The sequence below is a fragment of the Artemia sp. Qi Xiang Cuo genome, chromosome 9, assembly GCF_049724085.1.
Source record: "Artemia sp. Qi Xiang Cuo chromosome 9, ASM4972408v1, whole genome shotgun sequence".
NCBI lineage: Eukaryota > Metazoa > Arthropoda > Branchiopoda > Anostraca > Artemiidae > Artemia > Artemia sp. Qi Xiang Cuo.
Genome location: NC_142802.1, coordinates 25,739,992 through 25,767,916, shown reverse-complemented (window position 1 = coordinate 25,767,916; position 27,925 = coordinate 25,739,992). Strand labels below are relative to the sequence as shown.

General features: G+C 35.6%; 1 protein-coding gene across 2 annotated transcripts in view; it reads left to right on the top strand.

The window, feature by feature from the left end:
* Nucleotides 1-4,192: 4,192 nt before the first annotated feature.
* Nucleotides 4,193-27,925, top strand: part of LOC148948490 (uncharacterized) — a 39,738-nt gene continuing 16,005 nt past the window's right edge. Inside the window, exon 1 of one of the 2 annotated variants that reach the window (XM_089093953.1) lies at nt 4,193-4,278. In XM_089093953.1, coding sequence (XP_088950079.1) covers nt 4,273-4,278 — 6 coding nt within the window. In that variant the 5' untranslated portion in view covers nt 4,193-4,272. Of the gene's footprint in view, nt 4,375-27,925 lie in introns of both variants that reach the window. The other variant, XM_089093952.1, reaches the window with a different exon arrangement.

The following is a 27,925-nucleotide window of genomic DNA, read 5'->3' as shown; positions in this document are numbered from 1 at the left end:
ATGATTCAAAACTATTTGAAAATGGAATAACCGATTCAATGTTTTCAAAAAATCATGGTGTAATTGTTTTGGACCTGTCTGGCACTCAAGATATGAGCATAGTACGAACGGGGAATGTACGTTTAGAGTGCACGTTTACCAGTGACTTGACTGAGAGTATCACGTTAATATCATTGAGTCAATTTGAAACCTAGTGGGAAATCACACCTGACGGCAGTGTTCTACTAGACCTAGCACCTTGAACACAAACCAAATAATCAGTGTATTTAATATGGATCTATACATATCCCAGCACAAGTCCTATTGCATACCATCGGACTTCATTGAAAAGTTCCAAGTGTTGACAATACCCTACTCATTGTTAATAGCAGTCCATCGACTTTGAAGACAGGTCATTGGCTATGCATCTTTCAAACAGCGAAGAATATTGAATTTTCTTATCCTCTTGACCTATCATACAAATTCTACACTCCACACATCAGTAACTTTATTGAGAGCAGTGGGAAAACTATTATTCAAAATTAAAAGAGAGTACGGGATTTAACGACTAGGACATGCGGCTTTCATGCACTACTCTTTTTCATGTTCAGATGTCGTCGCTATACCTACAAGCAGTTTCTCAACATTTACGTTGATTTTTCTCGGTTTAATGACTTCCTAGTGGAACATATACTTTCAAGCGTGTTTAATATTGATTTTAGTGTCCTACGAATAAAATGTTCTAAAACCGTATGTAAAATTTTTTATCAATAAAAATAATGTATATACATGATAAAAAACGACTTCAACTCTTTAGATTTTATCTTCTACTACATATAGGTATTTGTTGAGAACAACTAATGCAAGTAGATTATCTGAATTAACAGTATACTGATCCTGATGTGCGGCAATGTCAGGGTCAAATTTTCTACAGTATAGTGAAACTTCACTCTTATCATATCTCTTTGTATGGTCAATGATACTATTCTCATTCATTTTGTAAAATTCGCATGTTTCAATATGCTTATTTGAAGCAATGTCACATACAGTGTACTCAAGTGGTGAATCATATTCCGTAGCAGCCGAATAAAAATCAGTAGGCTTATAATCATAGTAGCCATTCATCACAACGATGACGTAGAAACCAAATTCTCTTGTTGTTCCAACAGTTGAATCGTATACATGGCTCCTCCTCCCAAAACAATCTAAAGCCACGACGATGCCAATCTCTTAGCAATAAACTAAAATCAAGTTTAGGATTCTTTCCAATCATACCAGGATGTGTATTCTCCTATTGATTACATTTATCATAGTGGCAATTAGAGCATAGGTGTCCTCTAGGATGAGATTCGCACACCCCTTCAAGACAAGAATTACAACCTTTAATTTGTACGGCATATCCTCTATGCAATTTAAACGGTTGCACGGGTTGCATAATCTACACGGTTTCCATCATACTCTTCAATCATTGTACAATTCTCACATGATGACCAGCTATCCAGTGTATACATGCACAGTGGACATGTATGGGACATTTTTTCATGTGTTGACACTCTCACCGCCAAAATGAAACTGAGCTACGATCAACAAATTGAGTGGGATAGAGAGAGAGAGGAGTAAAGCCTCCTTGAACAACGTCCTTCTCGTAAAAAAGTCTTAAATTTCTAAACTAGCGTGCGTGTTTAAAAGCAAATACACTATATCATTTTGTCTTTTTGTGATTAATATGTCAATAAATTGTGTAAATGCCTTTGGTCCACGACGTAAAAGCTTCATGCAATAGTCTAATGGCGGAGATTCAGTTTTCAATATATCAATAAGCATTCCTCGAGAAAATATCTTCCTTTGAACTGATAACTCTAGAAAATCATCATCTATAATCAAACGTTTTTCCATAAACACAAGATTCCCCATGATTTTCTCTTTCTCAAATATATCCATTTTTTAGAGTCCTAACACTGTCACAACCAACTACAGACTAACCAGGATTCTTTGTCTACTATAAAAAGTATACGCTAACCTACTATAGAAAAAAATATATTCGATATAGAAACAATTTTATTGAATATAATTACAACAATAATAATTACTGATCCAATTTTTTTTCCTCAATATATTTCACCAATGTATCTGATGCAGCTCGAAGTCTATTCATATGCACAATGTTCAGTTTCGAAGCAAAGCATAGTTGCTCCTACAATTCCAATTTCCTCAATGATACCACATATCTAGCATACATATCGTCCCATTTAAGGCATAGTCTACATCCTCGGGTTATTTCCACTGCCACGTTTGGTACTCTCACCCTTTTATCAGTGCTGCTACCTGCTCCACCATCAAGCTCCAATAGTGTAAATGTACCACTCATTTTCTTTACTAATTTCGTTTCAAATAAACTGCTCTCTCTCTAAATTCAATTCTCTTACTAATATGAAGTATAATGAAAATTACTCCTGATATTTTAATCAAGTTACTAGTCAAGTTACCGTAAATGGAGTACCCTCTGTATCCGCTCTCCATGAATGGCCCAGAAAATGGGTGTTGGCCCAGAAACCCGTCTGCTAAGGCATATACCACTAGTGCTAATAGATGAATGACCGTGGTAAGCCAATGTACCGGTTAAACTGCACACATATCCATGCCTCAGGCGTAGGATCTGTGGTGCATACTAGCTTACTATTTATAAGTCCAGTAGCTCCATTTCGTGTGTGCTAATAAAAACTATTTCAAGTCATATAGCTTCATTTCATTTGAGCTGATCAAAAACACTCAAAGTCTTGTAACTGCTTTTGGTGTACGTCCAAAAATTCCTTTTGGTCATGACTGATAGTTTCATGTCCTTTCAGTTTCAAGCGGATCGGACAGCCAACATTCTTTCATGCAATTGTGGATGTTTGGCTAGAATTGCGCCTGCAATGCTCTTGAGTGCCAAAAAAAAGTTTAGGCTTTACTTCTTTTAGCAATCACTTAGGCCGGAAAGCTCCAAGAGCTCTGAGCCAGAACTTGGCTTGCTTTTTTTCACTCTATCAGGAATTAACTCCTTTTTGTATCAAATTAGGAATAATCTCGTTTTCACATCGAATAAGAGCTTATCTCAGATTTGCATGATGTCATCGAAATTCTACAGCTTGAACTTAACTCACTATTACACTAATATTGAGATTATTTTCACAATTCTGGTTTAAACAAGGTGTAATTTGCCTACCTTTCAACTAACAAACTAGTAGTTTCATGGTTAGTTGTGGGTAGGTTGCAACAACAAAAAATTACCTCCAATTAAAACAAAATGAAATTCCTTGTGAGATTTGGATTTCAATAACATTTGACAAGATCACCTTTACTGGTCAAGTGTATCTGTGACAATGGGCCAGTTGCTTAATTTGAGCCCTTGCCCTTGTGGTTGTATGGGTGATGTCCCCCTGAAGGCTCTTATTTTTTTAAGCTTTCCGTCATTTTAAGTAAAATGGCTATCTCAAACTTTTGATCCTAAGCTATGGGGGAGGGGGACTATTGGGTGCCTTGGTGCAAAAAGGACATGCTAGGGGTCGGTTGCCTTCTAATTGTTTTCGGCCTATTATGCGGGCACTAGGCATTTAGATAAAGTAGCCCTCTTTTCCAAGATATACAACTATCCTTTCTACATGAAGTGTTTGGGAAAAAAAAAATAGTCAAAGACGAATAGCTTTTTACTTAGTCAACGCTACTGCGTTGGCTCTGAAATATATTTATGAAAAATGGTCCAGTTCTATAATTTTAGATCCTTATCCTAGGAACTACGTAGAAATTTTGATGGACCTGTGTTGGAATCTCGGAACATATTCTAATGAACTTTTGATAATTATCTAAAAAGATTATCGAGATTTTTTTTATAACTATTTAAACATAAGAGTAAAGAAGTGAAGATGGTTACTTAGTTTGGTTATGGCAGATAAGGATAACGTTTTGCTTATTTAGTTTGGAACTACGGATATGTTTTTGTTATTAGGTTTATAACGAAGTTAATAATTTTAACAACCATAGCTCATGAAGAATTTTAATGTTAGTAAATATCATGATATCGTTTACTCAGAATACCACCTGGACATGAAAATTTAATACATGCATTAAAACAATTTCGCAACTGCATCTATAGGATGAAAATTTTGTGTAAACCGTCTTTTCAGTAGCGTCGAATTAAAAGTTTATTACCTTTTTATTACAATATAAAATTGATTTTTTTTTATATTTTGCCCGTATTTTAAGATCAGAATTTCACCGTGTTATGAAAGTGAATAAAATTTTGTTGGATTATTTATGAAGGTACAAAGATCGTATTTATACGACAATATTCCAAAAATCAAACTTGATCAGGGTCAGTGCCGGGTCCAGAATTTGAGATGTGGGTGTCTTAAATGGGTATGATTTTTTTTCTGATTAAGAGATTTTTAGGTGAGAGGTTTGATGACCTTTTTCGCGCGATAATCACGTATAAATGTAAATAAAATTGTGCTAAGTAAAAGTGGACAATCCCCCCTCTCCCGTGTTACTACCCTGTAAGAAGTTAAACCTTCTTTGTAGCATTGTGCCACAAAATTTTTAATAAAGTAGTAAAGTAATATAGTAGTAAAGTAGTAAATTTTGGTAAACTGTAGCATATACAGCGCAATAGCGCTGCCTAAGTAAAGATTGATGTGGGCACAACATTTGTTATTTTATTTTTTTTATTTTTTAGACCAGGGTACTTCGTATGGAAGGATTTTTCAGAGAAACATCGAAAGGGGCTCATTCGATTGGAAATTCAAAGGGCTAGGTTGATTGCAGCATTGTATAAAAGGATTTGTCAAAGAAGCTTCGAGAGGAGCTCATTAGATTGGAAAATAAAAGGGCTAGGTCTTTTTTTAATAGTTGAAACTAATAAAACGTAAAATATTCCTTCTTGCAATATGAAGGTTCTTATATGTAGCGAGACAAAGTTTTGAATCTTCGTTTTCCTATCCCTTAAAAGTGTGGTGTTTTTTTTTGTCATTCATTTTAATGTTGATAAACGACAAAATGATGAATTTATAATTCTCAAAAATACTACAACCATAGAAAAGAAATTGTAAACCTATTTCTTAGAATGAAAATTGGCAGGCAGTTGCAAAGTAACGTATAGTGGTCTGGTTTCTCCAAAACCCTCCAAAAAAATTTCGTTATTGTTTTTATGCCCCATATTGAATCTTCCATTGAAAATATAACTGAACCATCTAGTACTCAATAGTCTCAGAACTGTTATTTTTGTACTCAGCTTCCAATTGTAAAACAGTAAATCTAATTGTGTATGTTATTAATATGATAAATTTGAATTGAAGCCCTTTGGGGGATTTATTTTTCTCCTTCCGAAATCAAAACGAAACTCGTAGTTCCAATCTCGTAGTTCCAAAATAGTTCATAAACTGGCAATTTTGCTAGTTTATCATGTAGATTAAATTTTAAAAACAAGGCTTTTTTAAAATCAAAAAGTAAAGATTGACATTAGAATACGAGATTAAAACAATGTCACTAAACTGTGACATTGAACAGGAGTTGTTCCGCATATGAGGGAGCTAACCCCTCCTCAGCCCCCCACTCTTTACACTAAGGTTTTGTTGTTCTATAAAAATGCTATTCAATAGCCCTAGTGTTTGAGCAATCGTTCTTTAAAAATTGGTACAGAAAGCACAACTTTAACGTTAAGATTGGGGGGGGGTTGAGGAGGGTAGCATGGATTAATTAACATGGACAACAGACAAATTAACATGGATTAATTTATATTTTTTACACTTTAATGCAACTCTTTACATTTATCTGAAAAAAAAATTAGTTTTTTAAATTTAATTTACGCTTTATTTAATAATCTACCCGTGGTTACCTAAAATGCAAAGAGGGCTACCACCTCCACTAACCCCAGTCTTTAAAGAAAATTTATTTTTTGCACAAGAGTCTTGTGGTAGCACAGAGGATTAATGCTCTGCTTGAAAATATAGGGCACGAGATTTGATTTTAGCTTACCGCAGAGTTGGGTGACAGGCTTTCTACCTGTCCTTGTACAAAGACCCTGCAACTGAAGCGTCCGTCGATTCAACAACCTAGCTTGATAAATTTATGTTAATTCACCGTGGTCATAATTTCATTTCATAATTTCCATCAAGATCGCACTGTAATTGGGAGGGTTTGATTCCAGTTTTTAAAACTAGGTAATTTTTTCATATGCTAGTAACAGTGAATAACGACTTTAAGGTTAATACGTTTTCCATGAATAATAGATTTTTTTTTTTTTTTTTTTTTTTTTTTTTTTTTGTGCTGCATGCCTTGTAGTCAAAATTTCGTTCTTTAGAGTTTTTAGCTTATATTGACGAAGGTTTCTCCTTAATTGCAGTGTGTTACGACGAGTTGCTTGAACCAAAGCTCTCTTAAATGTGAAGGTGGCTTCAAATCCATCTACCAGCCCTTGTTTTTTCTTTTCAATTTATAACACATAACATCAATAACAATAAAGATTCTAGAAGAGAACTTGTTAAGGACCAAGGAAGATGTCGGAGGAGTACTTGAGACCAAGAGCAGGTTAGATTACGTGTTTGTTGCAGGGGATTCTAAATAATACAACTTGACATTTTTTGCTATTAATGGTCATGTTTTTCGTAAGGCACCACGCCTGGACTCTGTTCAGAAGGACTTGGGCAAAAGTTATTGCCGATGGTAAATTGGTGCCAGTGATGAAGAAGTTACTGTCATCAGCAAATAGTACAGGATACACAGAAGGGCCCAGGTCCATAACAAGATCATTGATGTATAGGAGAAATAAAATCGGCCCTAGAACAGAGCCTTGCGGGACACCCCTCCGAACAGGTAAGGGCTGCGAAGATACTCCACCTAACCTCACACTCTGTACCCTTCCAGATAGATAAGAGTCGACCCAAGAGACGGGAACACCACGAATACCGTAACTATTTAATTTACTTATTAAAATACTATGATTGACCGTATCAAAGGCCGTAGAGAAATCCACAAATAAGGCCAATACAGTTTTTTAAGGTCTAGTTGTGTATGTATGACCTGTTTTGTGTCAATTAGAGCACGAGGCATTGACAATTACAGCAGAAAGCGATATTAATGAGAAAAAATCAAGGAAACGAAGTGTTGACTAACAAACAGAAAGGGAGCCAGACGTCTGAAGATAATTCTCTCGAGCACTTTGGAACAGGAAGATTTGAAATTGGACGATAATTACCTATCTCAGTTGGATCACCCTTTTTATGAACTGGAATAACAATGGCTGACTTTAGTAAATCAGGGAAAACTCTGTGGGTTAAAGATATGTTGGCAATGTGCTTGATGGGCTCGTAAACAAAAGGAGATGTGGCCTTCAGGAGCTTATTACTTAATCCAAGACAGTCAGGTACAAAACTAAAAGGGAGATAACTGATGAATTGAAGTACCTCATTGCTTTCAGTTGGGCAGAGAAACATAGATCTAGAATTGAAGCAAGGGAGTACATCCTGTAAGGAAGAGCGGGATTCAGTATGAAGAATATTAGAAAAATAATTATTAAATGCGTCATATGCATTTAAAGGGTCAATTAGTCTGCCATTTGTTTCTTTAAGGTAAATAGATATAGGCTTGAATTTTCTATTTTTTAACAGTATATCATTCATGGCGAGCGAAATCTTTTTTCAAGTTTCCCTTGCAATTGAGAATTTTTGTATAATAATAATTTTTCTTCGCTTCACGGATGAGTTTAGTGTATAAGTGTTTATAATTTGATAGGTCAAAATCACTACTGGTCTTACAGGCTAACTTATATAATTTGTTTTTACGATATGAGGAGACAATGAGGCTATCAGACATCCAGGAGCATATACCGATAGTTTTCCAATTAGGTTTACGAATAGGAAAAGTTGAATGGATAATCTCACTTAGTCGTTGCGCAAAATTATTTGGGACAAAATTTACCCCTAAATAGTTTGAAACATTGCACCGGTCAGTGTTACCTGGGCACTTGGTCAAAAGTGTCAGTTTAGCAGAGCTCTTAGGCCTCGTCAGTATTGGAATATTTATTGTTGAGTGTTGTGTTATTGCTTGCGAAGGTAGTAACGACTAAAAAAAAAATTGATCTAAGAGATCCGAATATATTATATTAGAGGTCAGGTCACTTCCCAGAGAAGTAGATACGAAAATATTGTCAATTAATGTTGAAGTTGATCTCACAGGATCAACTCTACTGAGAAAAAAAATTGTGGGTAGAAGACCACTTGCGGTCACTGATTAAAATTTTTTCTTCCAATTTTTAAAGAATGAACTTTTAATCACAAAGGCCGTTAATTAGAATAAATAGCTCTTATTTATTTATTAATCCACATAACGGTAAGCTAAAAAGCTTGTCGTAAAAGCTTTTATGAAAGTACTAAAAATATTTAGCGTAAAGAGCGAGGTATTGACTAGGGAGCTAACCCAATCATATACGTAATAGTTTCTGTTCGTTTTAAGTTTTGATGTTGAAAAGTTTTCAGTTGAAAAGTTTTTCAGTTCAAAATTTTTTTTTTACTTAATTTCTGATCTTTTTTTAAATAAGGCTGGGAAATCCGGCGCCCCTTCATAGAAATGTGCCTTCCCCCATGAAAACTTCCTACATGGAAAGATCCTCCCACGTGACCCCCGATCCAACCCCCCCTCTCTCTACCAGAAAAAATCCTCCCAGAAAACGTCTGTATACTTCCCATAATAACCAATACTAAATGTAAACATTGGGCAAAATTCATAGCTTGCAGCCCTTCCCCCGAAGACTGTGGGGGATTGAGTCATCCTCAAAGACATAGTTATTATATTTTTTGACCATGCTAAATAAAACGGCTATCTCAAAATTTTTATCAGGTGACTTTGGGGAAATAAGAGCGTGGGAGGGGGCTTAGTTGCCCTCCATTGTTTTTGGTCACTTAAAAAGGGCACTAGAGCTTTTAATTTCCGTTAGAATGAGCCCTCTTGTGATATTTTAGGATTACTGGGTTGATACGATCACCACTGAAAAAAAAAAAAAAAAAAAAAAAAAAAAAAAAAAAAAAAACACGCACGCATCCGTGATCTTTCTTCTGGCAAAAAAAAATACAAATTCCATATTTTTACAGATTAGAGCTTTAAACATGTACAGTAGGGTTCTCTGATACGCTGAATCTGATGATGGGGTTTTCCATTAAGGTTCTATGACTTATAGGGGATGTTTCCCCCTTTTTTCGAAAATAAGGCAAATTTTCTGAGGGACGTAACTTTTGATGTATAGGACTAAACTTGATGAAACTTATATATTTGAAATTAGAATACAAATTTGATTCTTTTGATGTATCTATTGGTATCAAAATTCCTCTTTTTAGAGTTTCGGTTACTATTGAGCCAGGTTGCTCCTTACTTACAGCTCGTTACTATGAACTGTTTGATGTAGGTATACATTTCCGGGTGGGGGGGAGACAAATTTTCTGCTGGGGATTTTTCCACGGGGAATTTTCCATGGGGAGTGAAGTTTCCAGGGAGTGAACTTGTCAGGGGAAATTATACACTGGGGGAATTTGCCATAACCTCGCTCTTTACAATAAAGTTTGAATTTTGTCCCAATTCTTTAATAATGACTCCTGAAACACAAGGGCCATTTAGTTAGGACAATACGAAGCTTTTTTAAAAGTCGTAAGAAACTTTAGTGTAAAGAGCGATGTATTAAGTAGGGGGCAACCCCCTTTATATACATAATAATTTCTGTTCGTTTGAAGTTTTAATGTTACTCCTTACTTTCAGTTGAAAACACTTGTATTTTTTAATTTAATTCTAATAGTCCCCGGTATCGCAATATTCATTTGCTTGTAATTTTGAATGGAAAAAATTCAAATGAAGTCACTGAAAAATATGTGCATTGTCAGTTTAATATACATATGCTGATATTAATTCCTTAAAATCTTAATTATTTTTTTATTTCTCAAAGTTATAAAAGTGATAACATTTAGAAGAATTTTTTTCAGTAAAGTACAGATTATATTCTGACTTTTAGAAAACATAGGGTTTAGAACCCTACTCAGATTAATTTTTGCTCCCTTTGTGTTTGACTTATTTTAATTCTGGTTGTTTTTGGGTTTCATTTATTTATTGATACTGATTGGTGGTAGCTATATGCTTGGTAGATTATTTGAATATATTTTTGGTTTAATGGAGTTCTTTACTTTTTTTTTTTTAAACGTATTTTTTGAAAAAAGTTTTTTTGATTAATTTCTGTTCGTTTTATATTGACGTAGTCTTTTTCAGGGAGAAAAACTGAGGCTCTTCTGAAGTTAAACAACCATCCCTTCGATAAAAATCTTTCATACCCCCGAGGAGTATGTTACCTTCCATTTCTATGGATACTATAGGAAGCACTGAAGCGTATCAAGTTGAATGAACTTTATCTAGGTCATTCCCTAGGGCACTCTTATGTTGAATTAAATTTATCAAGGTCATTCTCTATTGAGGTTATACTTTGCAAAGACGTATAGGAACCACTGAAGCGTATCAGGTTGAATGAACTTTATCTAGGTCATCCCCTAGGGCACTCTTGAGGTTGAACGAACTTTATCTAGGTCATTATCTATTATACTTTGCACAGACGCATAGGAACCACTGAAGCGCATCAGGCTGAATGAACTTTATCTAGGTCATTCCCTAGGGCACTCTTGAGGTTGAATGATTTTTATCAAGGTTATTCTCTATTGTGGTTATACTTTACCGGGACGCACAGGAACCACAGAAGCCTATCTGGTTGGATGAACTTTATTTAGATCACTCCCTAGGGCACTCTTGAGGTTGAACGAACTTTATCTAGGTTATTCTCTATTTAGGTTATAATTTACCGAGACTTACAGGAACCACTGAAGCGTATCAGGTTGAATGAACTTTATCTAGGTCACTCCCTAGGGCACTCTTGAGGTTGAACGAACTTTATCTAGGTCAAACGAACTTTATCTAGGTCATTCTCTATTGAGGTTATACTTTGCCATGACGTATAGGAACCACTGAAGCGTATCAAGTTGAATGAACTTTATCTAGGTCAGCCCCTAGAGCACTCTTGAGGTTGAACGAACTTTATCTAGGTCATTCTCTATTGAGGTTATACTTTGCCGGGACGTATAAGAACCAAAGAAGCGTATCAAGTTGAATGAACTTTATCAAGGTCCTTCCCTAGGGCGCTCTTGAGGCTGAATGAACTTTATCTAGGTCATTCTCTATTGAGGTTATACTTTGCCAGGATGTATAGGAACCACTGAAGCGTATCAAGTTGAATGAACTTTATCTAGGTTATTCCCTAGGGCACTCTTGAGGTTGAATGAAGTTTATCAAGGTCATTCTCTATTATACTTCTATAGCAGCACTAGGAAGCACTGAAGCGTATCAGGTTGAATGAAATTTATCTAGGTCATCCCCTAGGGCACTCTACACCTTTTAAAGAGAGTGAGTATCCCCTCTCATATAGGTAATACTTCTATGGATGCTCTACACCTTTTCAAAGAGAGTGAGTAGCCCTAGGAATCACAGTGCTATTTGCTTGATGCTCTACACCTTTTCAAAGAGAGTGAGTATCACGAGATTGTGTAATGCAATCAGACTGGTTTTTGATTTATTTGACAATTGCCTTTAGTCAAGACTAGTTTGTTAGGAATTTATCGCTGCTAATTAAAGAATAGGATGCTACACTCAGAATTGATTGATATGGTTTTATATCATTGTGCTTAAAAGCTAACTCTAATTGCAAAAAAGGGTATAGCATTTGCGAATTGGACTGTATGAATGATATTAATTTTTGATTGAATAATAGGGATTTGAGTGATCCTAATTAGTGAACGTATCGTATGAAGCTGGAAAAAAAGGGTTAAACTGATTAGCAGTTAAGGTAACCCCAAAGGGCTTGTCGACTCAGGCAATTTGTTATAAATTTGGAACAGCATCAATCTATGAAAATGGCTAACGATGACAGAATGACCTTGTGACTTGGCCTAGTTTTACTTCTTCGATGTGTTCTGAATAATACACAAGAGGCGTTTGAACAGTATTATCAATTTAAAATATGGTCTAACGTTATACCATACTAAAAAGTTGATACTAGGAGAGATGTAGATGGCAAGAAAAGAATTTTAATAAAGATATTCAGAACAATCCATAGAAATCCTTACAAATCAAGTAGTTAGGTGTACATGAGTATGAACCGTCAAGGATCATAAGCCCCAACAACCCTAACCACCAGGGACTTTAACCCCCAAAGGTCCCCTATCCCCAAACTCCATGGGCGCCCCCTCCCCTCCAACTTTTTGGCTCCCTCTCCCCATTTTTTTTTTGAAGTTTTTCTTCTAACTTTTTTATTATTGTTTTTAACATGATATATTTTTCAACTTTTTTTTACATCTCTTAGAATGACATGTAACATACTTAAAACGAAAAAATCACATTTAATATTTTCCAAATTCAAAATGAGAATGATATAGAAATGTTAGTCGCGAATTTTAATATTAGAAAAATATTGTTTGTAGTAGCACTTTTTTTTTATTGGACTAAATTTTTTTTGACTTTTTTTTACATCTAAATCATATCAGAAAAATAGAATAACACTTTTGATTTAAATTTTTAAGCATATTCTTGTGCATACCCATACTCCTATTGATGAGGACTGATGGTTCTTATTCAAAATTTTTTCATGAAAAACAATATTTTTTTTTAACTAAATTTTTTTTTACTTGGAAATTATTCAACTTTTTTTTTTCTTTTCAACTTTTTTTTACATCTCTAAATCATATCAGAAAAATAGAATGACACTTTTGATTTAAATTTTAAAACATATTCTTGTGCATACCCATACTCCTATTGATGAGGACTGATGGTTTTTATTCAATATTTTGTCATGAAAAACAATTTTTCTTTTAACTAAATTTTTTTTTGACTTCGAAATTATACAACTTTTTTTCCAACTTTTTTTTACATCTCTAAATCATATCAGAAAATAGAATGACACTTTTGATTTAAATTTTAAAACATATTCTTGTGCATACCTATACTCCTATTGATGAGGACTGATGGTTCTAATTCAACATTTATTCATAAAAAACAAACTATTTTTTTTAACAAAATTTTTTTTGGACTTCGAAATTATTCAACTTTTTTTTACATCTCTAAATCATATCAGAAAAATAGAATGACACTTTGGTTTCCATTTTAAAACATATTCTTGTGCATACCCATACTCCTATTGATGAGGACTGATGGTTCTCATTCAATATTTTTTCATGAAAAACAAACTATTTTTTTTAACAAAATTTTTTTTGGACTTCGAAATTATTCAACTTTTTTTTTCATCTCTAAATCATATCAGAAAAATAGAATGGCACTTTTGATTTAAATTTTAAAACATATTCTTGTGCATACCCATACTCATATTGATGAGGACTGATGGTTTTCATTCAATATTTTTTCATGAAAAACGAACTATTTTTTTGAAATTTTTTTTTTTTTACTTCGAAATTATTCAATTTTTTTTTTAATAACACAGTATTTTTTTAATTTTTTTTTTACATCTCTAAATCATATCAGAAAAATAGAATGACACTTTTGATTTAAATTTTAAAACATGTTCTTGTGCATACCCATACTCCTATTGATGAGGACTGATTGTTCTCATTCAATAATTTTTCATGAAAAACAAACTATTTTTTTTTAACTAAATTTTTTCAGGCAGATATACAGCAATTTCACTATCAAAAATATTACTAACAACGCGTTGTTCTTCAGGTGTATTTTGATTAAGGTCAATTACAATATAGCCATAGGGTTTGCTTGTTGCCTGATTGTAAGCTGAAAGCAGGAATTTAGGCTGACCCGGATAAATTTGTTTGTTTAACGTTACGAGGGAGCTTGAGTCACAAAAAACTATGTACACGATGTAATGAGTACAGTTCAATGCAAGAGTTCGCATACATTTACTCTGATGAAGGAGATTGTGTAGGACAATGGTGAGGGAAATATTTTCATGATGAGAGCCTACTGTGAACAATTGAATCATTTCTTCAGACCATTGCTCTATCGATTCGGCCAAATGATTAACAATAAGTCAAGAATTTGGTTCCAATGAATTGAATACAGAATCCAATCCCTTGATGAATTTAACTTGAGGTTCAATTGACCTTATTCGATCATATGACTCTTGCCAAACACTATAGCAATACTATATATTTTTGTTTACGTTTGATCTGTTGCTGCTGACAACAGCATTTCACGTCAATTCTGAATTATTTTCATCAAAAGTGTTGTTTTCCCACTCATTGATGGACCACAGAGAAAAGCTCTGAAGGGTGTTATAAGCTTGTACATAGCCTAAGAATCTCTCTCTCTCTCTCTCTCTCTCTCTCTCTCTCTCTCTCTCTCTCTCTCTCTCTCTCTCTCTCTCTCTCTCTCTCTCTCTCTCTCTCTCTCTCTCTCTCTCTCTCTCTCTCTCTCTCTCTCTCTCTCTCTCTCTCTCTCTCTCTCTCTCTCTCTCTCTCTCTCTCTCTGTTTGTGTATGCTTGCGATCCTATTCAATGAACATCAACAACTGAGTTAAAATCCAATGGTTTACTATATTAAATATATTTACATACGAAAAAAAAATATTTAACAGTAAAATAAAACTTGTGCATAAGAAAAAACTTTTTAATAAAACACAAAGCAACAACAAAAACAACAACAGCAATAACAACAACAAGAACAACAACAATATGTATATTTACAAAAAAAAACGGGCCAAGAGGCCCCGCTTCAAGGTTTTGGGAAATTTATTTTATTGGACTTTACTCAAACCGAGACTTTCCCTATGGCTAACACATTCGGCTCGGTCGGAAGTTAAATAGTGCACAAGGGGGAAGGTACTCATACCGTCTTGACAGACATAGACCTTGTTGGGAATGATACTCATTGCAATTTTTCTATATTTACAGCGAAGTTCTTATAGTTTAAGGAGTAAATTGTGAGCAATTTTTCTGGTGGAAATTATCCTTTCAATAATACAATTTCTAAAGACGTCTTTAACGAAATTCTTATCCACATAGCGCGTGGGTGCTCCTTTAAAAAAAATTTTTATTTCCTCGTCGTGTGTCAGCATAAAGTACACCTTCGGACTTAAAAACATACCACAGGAAATCATGTCACTTCCCGTTTCTGATTTTAAAAATAAAAATTGATTTGGCGGCCGAAGTTTCAATAGCCTGGGTAACTTCCCCTATTAAGTTGGTATAGTCAATCCGAGAACTAATGATTTGTCCATCTACCAAATTATCAAGTAGATTTTGAGTTTTTACTTTTAATAGCAGAGAATCTGTTGCTACATACCAAACATCTACTCGCCCCCTCTCCGGGCTTTGTACTCTAGCCATATCTTAGTAGAATTTCAAAAAGAGCTTCTCGGATATCTCCAAGATCACATTGCCTGCAGTAATATTTTTATTCAGGACAATGTTTCTTTTTTTCCTATTCAATTGTATCATGTCCGGGCCAATGATTGTAAAGGAAGTGTAGTTTGGATCGGCAATAATTCGAGCACATTATTTGGGATTGGTCACGGCGTCACAACGATTGCTATTGCGAACACTTTCGCATATTTTACCAAAAGCCGAATTTAAAATGAGCTTATAGATTTCTTTTTCGGCTTTTGTCTGCGCTTCAGAACGTTTATTGACAAAAGTGTCAACAAACGTTTGCATATAGGGTTTTTGACCGAACTGGAGGGCTCTATGAACCTTTGTGACATTGAAACCGTTGTTGCACATCTATTTTAAAGCCACATGATGTACAACAATATTTTTCTTCCGCAGGATGTCGGCAATAAATCTGTGTTTTGAAGGTGTCCAATGCAATCCCTCCACCTCAACCAAAGGTATGTTGCGGGGACTCAAAGAGTCCTAGACACAAATTTATTGATGCATGGAAAAACAAAATCCTTTACCGAATCGTGAAGCTCAACTGGTATCTCTCCATCAATTTCAAAAAACCATCCAGCCAGCCAATTGTCCTAAACACTGTCAATGCTGGGAAAATTGGAGGCTTGAGGGTCATTGTGCCATTTATAGTCATCACAGGGTTGCGCGTAATGAGACATAGCTGAGGGGTACAGGGAATTCATATCAAGAAGCCCTGCATCCGATTTTGTTCCCGTCTTCTCCCCAGTTGGATCAGTTTCCAAGATACGATCCCCATGAAAAACGTATTCACCCCTCATTGACCTCTCGATAAACAGGTGCTGATCGATGTAAGTGATCAGCCCTATCTTTTCCCCGCTAATTTTTAGGATGAGGTAAATTACCATATAAGGAGATGAAAAATAAAATCCTAAATCAAGATTAAATTCCTCATATATTTTGTCCGTATTTTTACACATAATGTCTAACAAAGTTAGCACATCACTCGACAAATACAGCTTGCAGTAGTCAAACCCATTTTTACACCCTCCCTCTGCCCACACATTTTGGCAAAACTGTATTCATCAGGAGTACACCTACGATCGTGTAGACTGTCGTAAAACGACTCGATCGAGAATACAGTTTCCTCGGCGACTCTTGACATGGAGCTGTAATAAATATAAGGATATATGCCATTGACCGTCAACAAATCATATAAATGATTTGGAAATTGTTGCTTGAGAAGGGGGAAAGCGTTTCAGCCGTCATTGTTTTTCTGCACTTGAATTAATTCGATCAAAGATTTGGGAAAAAACTGAAGGAATCTATAAAGCGAAGTTTATTCGTGTACTCAACGTCGTCTTCAACATATCTCCACATAAATTCCAAAACAAGCAAATTTTCCGATGATTGAGGAATGATTTTGTAGGAAAGATCTCTATCACCCATGCATCATCTACAACTCCATTTCTTTTAAGATGTGCCATTGCTGGTAGCACATACTTAATATCGAAGTTAGAATTATGTATAAAAACCGGAAAAAAGAGCTGCTCTTTAATGTTTAAATTACAATAATTGTGAGCCCACCCCCGAAAGTTACTTTTTCCGTTGAATTGGGGTCAATAAGTTGATTATGTTCCTGAACAGCATCTTTTGGGGCAAGAGCGCCCCTACAAATCCAACAAATTGTCCCCTTTTCTAATGCCGGTTGCTCCTTATCTGATAATAACATTGGGTAGTTGGTGCGACGCAATCGTGAAATAGATTTATTTGCTGTTTTTATTAAACACACCAATAATTTCTCCATGCTACCCTCCTCATCCATAGTAAAAAAAATCTTCCAATTGCATTTTTTTTGTTGGAATCGCGACGGGCAAGCGCATAGGCACACGCAACGAGTTTGTGTTCCTTGACTATATTTGGCCGTGGTGGGTTCGATACCTCCAACAGTCTTGATTCACAATCAAAAGATACTTTATCAATCTGTAGCAGGGACTTTTGGAAGTTTTTAAATTGTAAAGTAGCTTTGTCTCTTGCCGGCATTTCTATTCTTTGATTGCCATGAAGTTTGTAATATCTCATGTAATTCGTAAATGTTCTTTCAGTTTCAAATGGGGAAAGACACATGGGGCATTAATGACGTTCTCCCATATTTTTTGCCTTGAGATAAGAGTCGACTTATTGCCGTAACGGGGAAAAAATGACCGTAGGAGTTTACATCTTTGGGAGGCTCATAGACAATCCAAAACCCAATTTTTAACATTATCTACCAACGGTGTCCTAACTGAATATAACACCTCTGTTTTATTCGGTTTCCTTCCCCCATTTACAAATTCTGTGTCATACTGAAGAACAACCACCCCCAACTTGAGATCTTCATTTGCTTTTTCAAATATGGTTATTTCTTTTAAGGACATCGGATACTTTCCCTCTAAACAATCAAAATTTACTTTAGGAAAATTGTCTCCACCATTACGTGCAAGTCTTTTTCATTGTTGAATTATCTTTCAATGTTTTATGAGCTGCTGCTAAAAATGCATATTTAAAGCATTGTAGCCCCGTTTCAAAATAGAAACCCTGAACCCCTTTGGTAGCTGACAAATCTTGGTGGCATTTTATTCGTCGACTACTACCCGCCCCCCATAAAATAAAGTTTTTTTAAATCTACTGAGATTCAGATCCATATATTCAATGTATAAAATTGTTGACCTGCTCCCCCTCTCATTGAATGTGTCCAAAGTTGATATTAATTTATTGACCCAATTGAAAAAGTTACCCTCAAATTCATTTAGGCCAGGGTAAAAAGTTTGGTTGCCAGTTGAAAAATGAAAATAAAAAATGTCCCCAGATGTCGCCTTTTGTAAAGAAACTTTTTGATTGACTGATGCCTTAATTCCCCCCTGTCCACCCCCCCCCAATTCTGAATCTGAATCTCAATAAGTGCTCGAATTCGTTCGATGTAGGTATGAAGAACATTTACAGGGTCTGTTAAAATGAAACTCCCGTCAACCAAGTTTTCCTCAGGAGGATTAAAATTTACGCTATGTGTTTGCAAGTGACCTAGAGCAGATTCTAACAAATAAAATTCACGTAGTTCTGAGGACGAGACACTATTTTCATGTTCTGTGCCTACTTGCACAGGACGCAATTCACTAATAATTAAGTCATCGTCAAAAATGTTCCCAGAAACATCAGATCCAAGAATTTCCGTAAGACTATTCATTTCTTTCGTTGTAAGAAGAAAATCCAGGGGGATACTAAATGACGCACCTTAACTAACTACATCCGATTGTTCCAGCGAGAGTTGACACTTATCCATGATATTTTGAAGTTCTGGGCCAGGGAACGTAGTTGTTTTTGTAGTTCTTCCCTGAAACTAAAATGAATGTATTGAGTTTTTTTTCTTTGAGGAAAGTTTTATCACAATTATAGAACACTATTTGGTTTTTTCTTAGTTGGATTTATATTCACATTATTTATCAAACAGATTTTTTTTGTTTTGTTTTTTTCTAATTGGATTTGTATTTTTTTTCTAATTTGATTTGTATTTTTTTTAACTAAATTGGATTTGTATTCTTATTATTATTTATCAAACAAACGCATAATAAATTAAAGATTCTGCTTATAGTATTATTTATAAATTACGAATTTTGTTAATAGCACACACAAACACACACACACACACACACACACACACAAACACACACACACAAACAAACACACACACACACAAACACACACAAACACACACACACACAAACATACACACACACACAAATGAGGAGAAAGATAAATTACATTTTTTTTTACGTTTCTAACAGAAGAGCTGGCCAATATTTTATACGACGGGTCCATTGTTATCAAGGGGGTAGAATGGAATTCTCGATGACTTTGAATACTGTCCACCATAGCCAATCAATCATCTGATATTGACATATCCAAATCACCAGGAGATTTTATGCCACCTTCCTCTAAAATAGCTTCAAAATTGAACCCTTCATTCCGTGCTCTTTTATCCGATGAATTTACATTTTCCTAGAATATGGACCCAGTTATATTGATTGTGATAATGTATGTACTAATTTCTACAACTTAAAAAAAAGAGGGAGGTTGTACTCCCTGGGTGTAATAGGTACTCACTACTGATATTTTTCACAATTGAAGAAAGAGTGATAGTATAAATTTCATAGGGGGACTCTTTGGATCGGTAATCGGAATTTCTAGTGTTTTTTTTAAGATTCAGAGGGATTGGAGGGTAAACCCCCTGCCCCCTGCCTCTTGCCCCATTAATTCCCTAAAAATATCTAATCAAAATTTTTAGATAGTCATATTTTCAGTTAGAAGGTGCATTGCTCATACGCGTAATAATTTCTTTCCGTTTTTTTTAATCTACATAAAGTTGACATGGAAAAAAAAGAACCTTGCGGTTGCGCTTGATCAAGTATTATTTTGAATTGATAGAACAAGTTTCATTGAATCTCTGGGAAAATATGATAAAAAACTCAATGATAACTCACATCATTATCATCAGCAGTTAAATCATCAATATTCCTTTTGTCTGACATAATTGTTTCTTTACTGAACACAGTTGAACTTATGGCGTTACAAAATCTTACAAGACTATTTATATCTATACTCAAAGTATAACCTCAATAGAGAATGACCTAGATAAAGTTCATTCAACCTCAAGAGTGCCCTAGGGAATGACCTAGATAAAGTTCATTCAACCAGATACGCTTCAGTGGTTCTTATACGTCTCTGCAAAGTATAACCTCAATAGAGAATGACCTAGATAAAGTTCATTCAACCTCAAGAGTGCCCTAGGGGTTGACCTTAATAAAGTTCGCTCAATTTGATACGCTTCAGTGGTTCCTATACGTCTCTGCAAAGTATAACCTCAATAGAGAATGACCTAGATAAAGTTCGTTCAACCTCAAGAGTGTCCTAGGGAATGACCTAGATAAAGCTCATTCAACCTGATACACTTCAGTGGTTCCTATACGTCTCTGCAAAGTATAATCTCAATAGGGAATGACCTTGATAAAGTTCATTCAACCTCAAGACTGCCCTAGGGACTGACCTTGATAAAGTTCATTCAACTTGATACGCTTCAGTGGTTCTTATACGTCCCTGCAAATTATAACCTCAATAGAGAATGACCTAGATAAAGTTCGTTCAACCTCAAGAGTGCCCTAGGGAATGACCTAAATAAAGTTCATCCAACCAGATACGCTTCAGTGATTCCTACACGTCTTTGCAAAGTATAACCACAAAAGAGAATAACCTTAATAAAGTTTATTCAACCTCAAGAGTGTTCTAGGGATTGACCTAGATAAATCTCATTCAACCTGATACGTTTCGGTGGTTCCTGTAAGTCATCGCAAAGTATAACCTCAATAGAGAATGACCTTGATACAGTTTGTTCAACCTCAAGAGGGCCCTGGGGGATGACCTAGATAAAGTGCATCCAACTTGATACTCTTCAGTGGTTCCTATAAGTCCCGTCAAAGTATAACCACAATAGAGAATGACCTAGATAAAGTTCGTCAACCTCAAGAGTGCCGTAGGGAGTGACCTAGATAAAGTTCATTAAACCAGATAGGCTTCGGTGGTTCCTGTACGTCCCTGTAAAGTATAACCTCAATAGAGAATGACCTTGATAAAGTTCGTTCAACATCAAGAGTGCCCTAGGGAATGACCTAGATAAAGTTCATTCAACCTGATACGCTTCAGTGGTTCCTATACGTCTGTGCAAAGTATAACCTCAATAGAGAATGACCTTGATAAAGTTCATTCAACCTCAAGAGTGCCCTAGGGAATGACCTAGATAAAGTTCATTCAACTTGATACGCTTCAGTGCTTCCTATAGCTTCCGTAGAAATAGAAGGTAACATACTACTCCCCTGATCATAACTTACAACCCTTGCCCCTAATCTCTGGGGTTTGTTTCAGTCCCAAAAGCCTTGTTATATGATATTTAGACTATTTTGAATAGAATGGCTCAAAATTTCTATTAGACACATTTCGGGAAAATATGACGTGTGTGTAGGGGGGAAAGTGTAGCTGCACTCTGATCACCTAGAATCTTAAAAAGAGCACTAGAGCGTCTGATTACCAATCCAATGAGCCCCCTTTGAAGTTTATATGACCAAAATTTCTATAAAAAACCCTATATGTCCCCAGGGTATAAATTACAACCCTTGCTCTGCGGGCTCGGGGGATTTGTTATCCTCAAAGACATAATCTACAGGCCTTTCTGATAGGCTTAACAAAATGGCTATATCAAAATTATGATTGGAAGTGTTTGGAGAAATGATAGACATTTGCCCTCTGATCACTTTCGAATAATAAAAAAGGCACTAATGCTTTGAATTTCCAATCGGATGAGCCCTTTTTGTAGCTTCTACGAGAAAACTTTCCATAAAAACTTTATATGCCCCGAGGGCAAAACTTACGATCCTTGTCCTGAGAGCTATGGGAGGAGGGTTTTAATCCACAAAGACATAATTTCCAGACCTTTCAACAACGTTGTACAAATTGTCCATATCAAAATGTTGATCGGAAATGTTTGAGGAAATGATGGGCGTTGGGGGTGGGGGGATTCTCCCTCTGATTACTTTCGACTATTAAAAAGGACAATAGCCCTCTCAATTTTCAATAGAAAGAGCCCTTTCTGAAGTTTTTACAACAACACTTTCTATATTACATTATGTCTCTCCAGGGAATAACTTACAACCTTAGCCCTGAGAGATGTGGGGGGTTGTCATACTCAAAAATATAATTTCCGGACCCTTCAACTACGTTCAACAAAATGACTATATCAAAATGTTGATCGGAAGTGTTTGGAAAAATGATGGGTCTAGGGGGGGAATTCGCCCTCCGATCGCTCTTGACTATTAATAAGGGCACTAGCCCTCTCAATTCACAATTGAATGGGTCCTTTCTGAAGCTTCTACGACAACGCTGGCAAAAACCTAATTTCCAGAACTTTCAACTATGTTCAACAAAATGTCTATTTCAAAATTTTGATGGGATGTCTTTGGGGAAATGGTGGGCTTGAGAGGGGTTTTAGTTGCCCTCCAATCCCTTTCGACTATTAAATAGGGCACTAGCGCTTTCAATTTCCAATTGAATGAGTCTGTTTTGAAGTTTCATATAAAACCTTATATGCCCCCAGGGCATAACTTACAACACTTGTGCTACACATGCTCATATTTATTCCTTAAATTCTTAATTAATTTTGGATTTCTTAAAGCTATGAAAGTGAAAACATTTAAAAGTAATTTTTTTCAGTAAAGTAAAAATTATATTTTGGCTTTTAGAAAGCTTAGGGTTTAGAACCCTACTCCTATTAATTTTTTAATTTCATATTAATGTTTCTACGACAACACTTTCTATAAAAACCTATGCCCCCAGGGCATAACTTACAACCTTTGCCCTTTGGGAGGTTTGTCATCCTCAAAGACATAATTTTCAGACCTCTCAAATACGTTGAAATTGATTATCTCAAAATTTTTATTGAATTTGCTCGAGGAAATGGGGGGCATGACAGGGGGGTTAGTTGCCCTCCAAACACTTTCGACTATTAAAAAGGGCACTAACCCTTTCAATTTCAAATCGAATGAGCCCATTTTGACGTTTCTACGACAACACTTTCTATAAGACCCTTATATGCCCCCAGGGCATAACTTACCACCCTCACCCTGAGGGGTGTGGGGGGGGGGGGGTGTCATCCTCAAAGACCTATTTTAACTACGTTGCAAAAATAGCTATCTCAAAATTTTGATTGGATGTGGTTGGGGAAATGGTGGGCGTGATAGGGGGGTAGTTGCCCTCCATTTTACTTTCTACTATTAAATAGGGCACTATTACTTTCAATTTCCAATCGAACGAGCTCTTTTTGAACTTTCTACGACAACCCTTTCTATAAAAACCTTCTATGCCCCCATGGCATAACTTACAACCCTTACACTGAGGGATGTAGAGGGGGGTTGTCATCCTCAAAAACCTAATTTCCAGAACTTTTAACTACGTTGAAAAAAATAGCTATCTCAAAATTTTGATTGGATGTGTTTGGGGGAAATGGTGGGCGTGAGAGGGGGGTTAGTTGCCCTCCAATCACTTATGACCATCAAAAATGATACTAGTCCTTTCAATTTCCATTTGAATGAACCCTCTTTGAAGTTTCTACGACAACACTTTCTATAAAAAACCTTATATGCCCCTAGGGCATAACTTACAAATTTTGCCCTGGAGGCTGTGGGGGTTTTGTCATCCTCAATGACATAATTTCCGGACCTATCAACTAAGTTGAACAAACTGGCTATATCAAAATTTTTATTAAATGTGTTCGAGGAAATGGTGGGCATGAGAGGGGGCTTAGTTGCCTTCCAATCACTTTCGACGATTAAAAAGGACTCTAGCCCTTTCAATTTCCAATCGAATGAGCCCTTTTTGAAGTTTTTACGACAACACTTTATATAATAAAAATGCCCCCAGGGCATAACTTGCAACCCTTACCCTGAGGGCTGTGGGGGAGGGGTGTCATCCTCAAAGACCTATTTTAACTACGTTGAAAAAATAGCTATCTCAAAATTTTGATTATATTTTGTTGGGCAAATGGTGGGTGTGAGAGGGGGGAGGGGTAGTTGCCCCCCAAATTACTTTCTACTATTAAAAATGGCACTAGCCCTTTTTTTTAATTTCCAGTCGAACGAGCCCTTTATGAGCTTTCTACGACAACCCTTTCTATAAAAACCTTATATGCTCCCAGGGCATAACTTACAACCCTTACACTGAGGGCTTTAGAGGGGGGGTTGTCATCCTCACAAACCTAATTTCCAGAGCTTTCAACTACTTTGAAATAAATGGCTATCTTAAAATTTTGATTGGATGTGTTTGGAGAAATGGTGGGTGTGAGAGGGGGGTTAGTTGCCCTCCAATCACTTAGGACTGTTAAAAATGGCACTAGGCTTTTCAATTTCCATTTGAGTGAGCTCTTTTTGAAGTTTCTACGACAACACTTTGTATTATAACCTTAAATGCCCCCAGGGCATAAATTACAACCCTTGCCTTGAGGGGCTTGGGGGGTTTGTCATCCTCAAAGACATAATTTCCAGAACTTTCAACTATGTTGAACAAAATGGTTATCTCAAAATTTTGATTGGATGTGTTTGGGGAAATGGTGGGCGTGACAGGAAGGTTAGTTGCTCTCCAATCACTTTCTACTATTAAAAAGGGCACAAGCCCTTTCAATTTCCAATCAAATGAGCCCTTTCAGAAGTTCTTACGACAACGCTTTCTATAGAAACCTTATATGCCCCCAGGGCATAACTTGAAACCCTTGCCCTGAGGGCTCTGAGGGGATTATCATCCTCAAAGACCTAATTTCCAGGACTTCCAACTAGGTTGAGCAGAATGAATATCTAAAAAATTTTATTGGATATGTTTGGGGAAATGGTGGGCGTGAGAGGGGGGTTAGTTGCCCTCCAATTACTTTCAATTATTAAAAACGGCACTAGTCTTTTCAATTTTCGATTGAGTAAGCCCATTTTGAAGTTTTTATGACAACGCTTTCTATAAAAACCTTATGGACATACCCCAGGGCATAACTTACAACCCTTGCCCTGCGGGGTGTGAGGGGACTGTCCTCCTCGAAAACATAATTTCCAGATCTTTCAAATACATTGAACAAAATGGCTATATCAAAAATTTTTACTGGATGTGTTAGTAGTATATTAGGTACCATAATACATGGTCCTATATGCCATTGATAGGGAGTACGTAAGCCCTGAGGTCAAGGTCACTGGGGAAAACCCAGAAATTTTTTTGTCAACAGAGAGCTTGGGAAAAACCTAGTTACATAACATGTTTTTGTGATCAATTTTGGGAAAACCTAATTAGTTTCTCAACAGGAGAAGATCTTGGGGAAAAATATACCTTCAATATGGGAGTCACCACTGAAGTACTATGTAACAAGGGGAAAAACCAATTGCTTAACTTGTTTGCTGGTGTTGGGAAAATCCAATTCACTTGGGCCAATAGGTATTGTGATTGGATGAAATCGGGACTTTGAGGGAAACCCATGACCTTCTGAAATGTACATATAAGGTAAGAAATCATTGATAATATTATCATTAGTTTGACAATACTCGACTGGTGCAGAATAGATAAGTGAATAAGTTATGTCTGAGAAAAGAAATTTGGATTTTAGTGATTCTGTGGAGAGGGTAAGTTTAACTTTTTTTTTTAGTATTCTTAGTGAATAGAAGTGGAAGAGAGATAGTCATATTAAAATATATAATTTATAAATTTCATAGCTATTGATTATCATGTAAATATCTAGTGGGGCATTATAATTTAAAAACTAATATATCTATATGTACTTCTTACCATTTTCGTAATAAATTGTTCCAAGTATATAATAAAATGAACAATCGAATCGTATTTCATGTTTTCACTTTTTAGGAAATATTCCTTCAATAAAATTCCATTTTAACATGCTAACATTTTGCATAATACTAAACGCTATATCTAGAGAAATTTAGCGGCTTGCAGAATAAAGACGTAAGTAATACGTTTTGAAGACTATGGGCGTTCAAAGGGTTACATGAGACCAATATAAGATGGCCTATTTAACACTATTGAAAAGAAATGACTTTTTTTAAGACAAGGAGAGGGAAAGATTGAATAGAAATAATCAAGTATTTATTTTAAGAAAAGTAGTTATTTTATTTTATTGAGTTTAATATTAGAAATAGAATTATAGTCATTTGAGTTAAAACTTAAGGCATATCAATGAGGGGGGGGGGGGGCAAACTATTGGAACTACTAGTCCCTAAAGACTATTAGATGTACCTGAGTCTTGTGCAACACTATAGTAGGAGGGAGGTAGGGGGCTTTTTTTAGCTTCATTTAAATAACATGGAGCCAAACTCTAAATTATAACTATGTAGATTTAAAATGGACTTCTTTATTTCGAAGAGACAAGAAAAATATTTTTTTTAGCTTTGTGTCCTACTCTGCTATAATAACTCAGCCTCAAGCCCACAAAAATGTAAAATAAATAAGGAAAAGTAGTGAGGGTCCACGAGGCCCGTAGGGAGCTGTTTCTTTTACTTAAGCAAATATTTTCTTCAAGATTTCTTTATCCTCTCTCTCTCTTACTTGGGTATGTTTTAAAACGAGCCTCTAGAAATTAAAACTGAGACTGTTTTTTTTTCTCAGGATTGAAAAGACTATATATATATATATATATATATATATATATATATATATATATATATATATATATATATATATATCAGAACCATGTAGATTTAAAATGGACTTCTTTATTTCGAAGAGACAAGAAAAATATTTTTTTTTAGCTTTGTGTCCTACTCTGCTATAATAGCTCAGCCTCAGGTCCACAAAAATGTAAAATAAATAAGGAAAAGTAGTGGGGGTCCACGAGGCCCGTAGGGAGCTGTTTCTTTTACTTATGCAAATATTTTCTTCAAGATTTTCTTTATCCTCTCTCTCTTTCTTTCTTGTGTATGTTTGAACACAAGCCTCCAGAAATTAAAACTGAGACTGTTTTTTTTCTCAAGATTGAAAAGACTATATTTGATTTTGCTATATTTTTTCTAGACCGATGCCAAAAAGAAAAGAATTATTGAACTGAAAGAGGCTCCACGAGCAGTCAATCGGAGGGAAAATGAAGAAGAGAATCAGTCACCAGGACAAGTCAATACTTCTGTTATGGATAGTTTTTTGAGACTGATTGATTCTATTCCCAGTCCTAGGATGACAGAATAACTCGTGATAACAAACGTGGACTCTTCACAAGCTATGATCAGCTCTTCTATCAAAAACGTAAGAGAAATTTATTTATCCTCTCTTTCATGTGCGTGTTTGAACACAAGCCTCTTATTATACTTTTTTTTTAAATAGGATTAGTAAAAAATATAATAATAATAATAATAGGGGAATTTAATAAAATATGTTTGTGTATGATAAGACCTCCCTCCGTTTTTGTATAAAAAAAAGCTAAAAGAAACAATTGTTTGTTAGCACTCCATGGCCTAGAAATTCAAAAATGAGACTGTTTTTTTTCTCAGGATTAAAAAGAAATTATATATTTGTAGCAAATAATTTGATTTTGCTATTATTTTCTAGACGGATGCCAAGGGAAGGTGACCAAAAAAAACAAAAAAGGTAAGAATTGTTGAGTTGAAAGAGATTCCACGTGCAATCAATCGGAGGGAAAATGAAGAGAATCAATCACCAGGACATGTTGATCCTTCAGTTATAGACAGTTTATTGAGGCTGATTGAGACCATCCCTAGTCCTAGGACATCTTTGTCACACGAAATACATTCAGTGGAAGAGAAAGATGAAAGTCATGTTATGAATACACTTTTGAATATAGTGGAAACCATCCCTAGTCCTCAGATGACAACAAACATGGACTCTCCACAAGCTACGAGCAGCTCTTCTAACGAAAACGTAAGAAAATTAAATTTATCCTCTCTCTCTCTCTCTTT